Source organism: Raphanus sativus, chromosome 8 (genome assembly GCF_000801105.2).
Source record: "Raphanus sativus cultivar WK10039 chromosome 8, ASM80110v3, whole genome shotgun sequence".
Taxonomy (NCBI): domain Eukaryota; kingdom Viridiplantae; phylum Streptophyta; class Magnoliopsida; order Brassicales; family Brassicaceae; genus Raphanus; species Raphanus sativus.
Genome location: NC_079518.1, coordinates 10099116 through 10106584, shown reverse-complemented (window position 1 = coordinate 10106584; position 7469 = coordinate 10099116). Strand labels below are relative to the sequence as shown.

The following is a 7469-nucleotide window of genomic DNA, read 5'->3' as shown; positions in this document are numbered from 1 at the left end:
AGTTTCCAAAACTTCTAAACAAAACCATTGTGAATTGCCATCGACCGTGGATAAGTTGACCACGTCGGAGATAGACGATGCAGAGTAGATACATACGATCCAACACTTTGCAATCGAAATATAAACAAATCCGATTTGAGATCGGAATAGATCCGGATTGAAACGATGAGTGATACAAAGTGTATCCGGCGCAATCATCAATGCGAGAAGCAGCAACGTGAATAAAAAAACGTCCTAAATTCCACCAATGAAGAGAACCAGACAGTAGTGATGAATAACGTTCAGAAACTGCCATACCTGTTTGACTTTTGAGCCCACTCTTATTTCATTACGGTTGGGAAGAGAAGAATGATGTCTGAGACTGATTTTCAGTGGATGGAAACATCCAAAGAGAAGAAATCAAATTACAGGCAAGATCGCATTCACGATCTCCCTCAAAGAGAAGAAACCGCAGGCACACGCTGTTTTTTCTGTTATTTTCTTTTGCATAGCAAAACAGAGTTATGAGGGTAAAGTTGTAAATTACGAAAGAGTTTTCTTTTTAATAAAAATATTTTGAAAGTGCAAATGTTACAAGCGATTGCTAGTGGGCCAAGGGCCCAAATAATTACGAAAGAGTTTGCGGGAAAGAGACGTACAAAGCTGGTGTTTGGTCTTTTGTGTCTGCTAATTTTTCCTCGAGCTCAGACACTCGAGCCTGTGGGCTCGGGGTGTTCTTGTTTGTTATAACTTTATGAGTGGTTGTGCATAGTTCTGAGTACAATGTTCAGCTCCTGAAAATCTCAGATGTGCAAACGGCATTGTCATAAGTGGTTAGTTTCCCAATTTTCTGGTCATTTGTCACTGACTGTAGAGTTAGTTTTGCGGATGTGTGTGAAGTATGTCATTGTGCTGTTTTCTTTTTTTCCCACAAAGGGAAAGCAAGTAAGAGTACGAGTATTAGTCCCCTAAGGAGTCAGAGTAAATTACACTTAAAAAAAAAATTTATACAAGAATAAATTAGTAGTTAACTTTTGTTCTATTTTACAAATTCTTAGGACTGTTGATGTTTTTTCTTTCTTTCTAATTTTAATATATTTTGTTCATTTTAATAAAAATAGTATTTATAACCGGACTTCTGATGGTTGGACTCTGTTCGACCATAAACTGGTTTTGTAGCCGAATAGGATCTTAAAGCTATTAAACCGGATAACAAACATCAAAATTGTCAAAAATCCGTAAACCAGCTGACATATTTCTAAATATTTTGAACCAAAATCGATTAGGATCGAACCATATTGAATTGTGATCTAAATAGTTATTCAGTTCAGCTTGTAGTTTGATTTTAGAACATTGATAAAAAAAGATAACGTTAGTGTTCTAATTTTTTAATGGGTATAACTTGAAAATTGATGTATTAAATTGGATAAAGTAACTAGTTTATGTATCAACTAGACATAGACATTGAGAAGTGATTTCATGCATGTCATCTATATAATTATTTTCACTAAAATAAATGTGACATACCATAATAGAAATGATGAAATGAATTATGGCTAAATGTGAGATGGACAATTGCATTTAATAGTAAATTATGTGTTTGGTAACTTTTTTAGAATATATCAAAAAGTTATACAGTATTATTAAATTAAATCTTCAAATATGACATTAAATAATATAATAGTGAAAATATAATAATATTTTAGAAAATTTCAAAACATTATTTATTTCTATTTATATAACTATATAATTTTTATTACTAAAAAAATATTTTCAGAACTTTACCATATTTTTAAAAATTATAAATTTAATCGTTTTATCATTAATTTCTTTTATATATCTACACATTTTAAAAATGTTTAATTTTACGTTTTGATAATTATAAAATTTTAATTAATTTCATACATGTGGATTTATTACATTTTAACCATAGAAATAGATAAAAAAAATCTATCTAAGATTTTAATTTTAAATATATATACATATCTACTCTTAAAATAATGTAAAATTAACAAAATTGGTCATTTTATCTTAATTTTATGTTCACTTATATCAAAATTTATATTAAAATATTGGTAAAAAATAAAATAATAAAAAGATCAATTTTAAAATATAATTTAAAATTTAAATATTTATTGCTGCACATGCAGGAAAACACCTAATTAATCTACATAACAAAAAATATTTGAATATTAAAAAGCTTCACAAAATTAGTTGAAGTATTTTAATAAAATTTTCCTTTGTTATTATTGTCTCTCTTAACTGCTAGGTTTAAAGATTACAAAATTACTTATATTTGTTCAAGTCTGTCTTTTAAATACTAAGAAGCGCTTAATTGAAATATGGAAAAGAGAGGAACTGTCGAGGTTGAGCATGCAGTGCAGAAGGTTGAGGAAGTGCATGAGGTTGATCATATATTGATGGAATTTCAGGACTCGGTGATGGAGCTTGAATATTTGCACGAACACACTTGATATCAATGTTGACAAAGCTGCTAGTCACATCTGCGAAACGGCAGTACGTGCTGAGACTTGTTCGTGGAGATGAAGAAGTGATATTGATGTGTTCCAACCCGATGTTACCACAACCTATTCTATCACAATCTAGTTTTATTGCAATGGGTTGTGTACATGTCCCTCTGAAGTATCTAAAAGTTACATCGCTCACTTTCACAGCACTTCCCTGAAGGAGTCAACAACATAACTACATTAACATATTTACACAAAAAAACAACAACATATATACACTTTTAGTATCTATATCTTTTAAGTTATGAATATGAGATTTTAGTATTTAAATGAATGAAACTTGACCAAGAAAATAATAATCACAGTCAGTATTATCACATTAAATACCATATATAAAACATGAATAAAAATTAAAACTTACAGATTTATAAGAACGATCATCGTATTGCTGATCGATTAGGATGGGGAATTTGGTATTTATCAACATAATATCTTCGTACCAAATATTTTTGGCATATCCTCTTCCTCCCTAAGAAATTATGTAACATGTTATAAATTTTATATATATATTATATTATATTATTTACCGCCTATGATATGCTCATTCTTTGAAAAACGATATGCTAATATTATTTATACACATAAAATTTTACCGCCCAAGTCTTGATTCTTGCGGCATTATCAGCGCCGGTGAAGGTGTAATGTTGTACATGTACGTTTTCTACCGTTTCAGTGGCTCCTCCTTCCCCCAAACTCCCTATACTGTATTTATGATAAAATATATAACATTGCCATGTTAAAAAAGTGTAATTTTCCTTTGATAATATGCATTGTTTTATCTAATTTGAGCTTACAATAATCTTTTTTCGCACTCCCACACACAATGATAGTATAATTTTATCATTTTACCAGAAAAAAACTATAATGTATAAAATTATATGTGCGAACCTTATGCCATGGCCTGGACCACAGTCCACACGGGTTATGTTGATATCGGACGAACCATTTTTGATCGCAATACAATCATCACCTAATAGGTAGAAAATCATATATAACACAATAAGAAAACTAGGTATATCATAATTTTCTCATAATCAAGACAAAAATGTTAATACCAGTTTGGATTGTCGAGCTGAAGATATTGACTTTTTGTGAAAGAGATATATCAATGCCATCTGTATTTGGACTGTTTGCTGGTGCTATGAGATGAAGATTTGATAAAGTTGCTTGGATGCAATTACTAATTGAAATGTGATTTTTTGGACTATTTCTTTGAGTTAGTCCATTATATATAAGGTTGTTACATCGATTAAATTGCAGTGCCTGCATAAGCAAAGGCAAACCCTCAGATAAAACAATTAATATTTTACTATTGCATATAGACATCTTAAACTCAACTTGTTGAATAGTTTTGAAGTACCTGTGGTCGGGAGTCCAACTTAACAGAAGGCCACCAACTTTCCCCATGGGGATCAAGGAGACCAGATCCCGTGATAGTGAGGTGTGACACCTTGTCGAAAGATAACCAATTCTCATAGTTTTTGCTTCCCCAATCCTTAACCTGCTTTGGCGCTTGAATTTTTCCATCAATCTTGAACAAAAAAGAGAACACATATGAATCATGAATATTATGATAATTAGGTTACAACAAATTGATTTGCAGATTAATGAGTTGATTCATAACATTCTTTCTAGTTAATACCTGAATTTGAGGATTACTAGCTACACAAGGGCCTTGAAACACTTGGGGTAGTAAAGTATAAACTTCGTTGGTATGAATTACTAAAGATTTTGACTTTCCTGCACATAATGCTTTCAATATTTACAAACGATCAATTAATCTTGTAACTGAAAATATTTTAGTTGTAAATGAGTTTGCATAAGCAGTTACTTGAGATTGATCAGCGTTCGTATTGCCAGAATCTGATAGAAAATCTCTTACGCTTAGAAAATCAGAAACGATATCTCCATATTGCGAATAAAGCGATGATATTAAAAGCACCGAAATCAGTAGCTGGAAACCCTAATAACGGTAAAAATAGTTATGCTATATATATATTCGTAAACAAAAGGTGAAGCAATGAAATACATGAATGATAATTTAAAACGGATAATGTTTTCGTCTCACCATTTTTTTATCTAAATGATTAGCAAATAGTTATTTTGTTTTTTTCTTAGTAAAAGATTATATTGAGATATTGTGTGTTGTAAGCATATATATACATAAAGTGAGAATACACAGTTGTTGTGATTAGTTGTATAATTTTGGAAACAAAATATTTTGTTAAAGAAGTAAATAAATATGAACAGAATACATAGAGTTACTTCATTCTTATACTACATTCTTATCTATATATTCCTAAAAAGTTACTATATTTTAGGAATATACTATATTCATCTCTTTTCTAATCAGAAGGAATACTATATTCCTAAACAAATAAGTAAACAAGTTAACTATATTCTTATCAGTATGGGTTGACAATACTTAACACTTAGCTAGTATATCTCTAAAAATATTACTAGAGAACTCTTTTTTACGTGTCGTGTTCATGTTCATTCTCCTGATGATTAATTACATTGATATATTTAATAAATTAAATTACTATGTCATTAATATTATCAATATTTCTGTTTCAGTTTTATTAATTATTTTATTTTATTTTCTATTCAAAAATAAAAAGGGTATATCAATTTTAGTTTATCAAATAACTTTTATTTTATCAATATTTATATTTTAGTTTTTATTAGTAACTTTATTTTAGTTTCTAAAGCCATTTGGGATGTTTTTATGAACAATTCTACGTTAATTTTTGTAAAGTAAGTAATATATGTGTACTTGATTAACAAGATTAATTACAAAATTATTAAAAAAATGTTATGGATTTAATGTATATAAAATCAATTGTACAAAATATTTTCATTTTAAATAATTATGACTTTTTTATTTAAAATATTTATAAATTAAAAAGTTTAGTATTTTCTTTTCAAAATAAAATTATTTGGAAGACATAAAATCTTGAAGAAAAGTTTCAACAATTCAGAACTTATTCATATACCACAAACACAAAATTTAAGAACAGACAGCTTTGTACGCAGTGCAATAAAGCAATCATTATTTGTTCATATGGATGTAGAACTACCAGTTTAATTTGCAGAGTTTATATGAGTCTTTTAAGTTGATGACAAAAAGTGTATTAATTATTTAATTTAAAGCTGGAAAATCATTTTTTAATCTTTTCATTTTTTTCTTCATCTAATGTTATTTCAAACAACTTATATCATACTTACAAATGTAAGAAGAATAATCAAACTCAATGAAGAAAAAATAAAATTATTCACAACTAAAAAAAACAGTTAGTACCATTTAAAGAATTGTTGCAATTTGATATGTTTAAAATGAAGTATTAAATTGTTCTAAATTATTATAACTAAAAATATATGTTAAACAAAGATGACGATATATTTTGTTTTTTAAAATTGCAATCTTTAAATTTTTCATACATACAAATCATAAACCATCTTAAATTTTCTATAAAAAAATGAAATTTAAAAATTAATCAATAATTATGATTTAATTATTTTATGAATATTTAAATATAGGTACGAGTTTATAAGAACAAATAAGATGACTCGAACTAAATCTAATTAAAAAAATATGAATATAATATAACTAAAACTAAAATAAACTGTAATTTAGTTAAAAATAATTAAAACTATTCATTTACTCATTAAATTTTTAATAAAACTACTACATTAGATTATATCACCTTGTAATTTAGATTAATTTTATTTAAATATCTATATAATAAGAAAAATTGTTATTTTCAGAAGGAGAACAAAAACTTTATATTTTTCGGAATTTTATAGTTTTGTTGGAAACACTCATCTTGTGTTTTGGGGGGGGGGGGGGGCTTGATTTAGTTTTGGCGGAGACTTTCATTTTTCATTTTTTTCATTTTGAACAAATAATTTGATTTTCAGTTTGAAAAAAAGAGATTTTGTCGTTTTGGGCGAAACAATTTTGCGGATTTGATGTAAAACATGATATTACTGTTTTGGTGGAAAATATGATTTTGCGAGTTTGCAAAGAAAATTCAGTTTGAAGGTTTTCGCGGAAATAATAATGTAGAACATGATTTTGTATGTTTGGCGAATAATCCTCATTTTTTTGTTTTAGTGGGAAAATATGATATTTTGTTTTCGACAGAAAAAACTTGATTTTACATTGATGGAAAACAAGATTTAATAGCTGTGGCAGAAAAACTTAATTTTGCGTTTTTGATAAAAATTGATTTTGCGATTTTGACAGGTTTGTTTTTCAATTTTAACAAAAATGACTATTGTTTTAGTTGTTTAATTGGTTTTGCAAGTTTGGCGAAATTTAGTTAATTTTATTGAATTACTATTGCTTTATTATTATTATAAATTTACAATCGTTTTTGACGTGTTTATAATTAAATTTGACGTGTTTTTAATGTGATAAGAAATACAATTTCATAAATATGTCTTTATTTATGGTTATAAGAAAAAGACATCGAATGTCTCAAATGAGCAAGTAACATATATGTTTGTCCACTTAATAAATTGGTGAAAGGGCTTCGGTAGACCACTTGTATTTTAATTTGGGAGAATCATTACCATGAGAGATATATATACCATCTTCTCTTGCATCCCAAAAGTTTTTTTTACCATAGTGGACAATGAAACTGCCACCTCTAAATGCCGTAAAGATTGCATAGAACTTGAAACCAGGTCCCTGCCATAAGGCACAATTGACTTTGGTCTTGAAAATACTTTCATAAAAACTGAATTCATAGGTTTGTCCAGGACTCAACAAATGATACCCTAGATCATCATCATGCGTTAGACAATGGACCCTGAGAATGTTGTTCGGATTAAGAGAGTTTATGAAATGGACCGAGTCTTTATCGTAAGACTCTCCGTTACTCAACTCGGCAGACAATGCAATGACAGTCAAAAAGCATGAAAGGAGATTCATTGTTTTGATTTGTCGATTTGTTC

General features: G+C 28.4%; 1 protein-coding gene and 1 pseudogene across 1 annotated transcript; both read right to left on the bottom strand.

The window, feature by feature from the left end:
- Window positions 1-2310: 2310 nt before the first annotated feature.
- On the bottom strand, window positions 2311-4538 carry LOC108819931 (probable polygalacturonase At3g15720; annotated as a pseudogene).
- A 2449-nt stretch (window positions 4539-6987) lies between these two features.
- Window positions 6988-7454, bottom strand: LOC108821795 (S-protein homolog 8-like). Its single transcript, XM_018594789.2, has one exon. The coding sequence runs from the start codon at window positions 7444-7446 to the stop codon at window positions 7024-7026; it is 423 nt and encodes a 140-aa protein (XP_018450291.1). The 5' UTR covers window positions 7447-7454; the 3' UTR covers window positions 6988-7023.
- Between the last annotated feature and the right edge of the window lie 15 nt (window positions 7455-7469).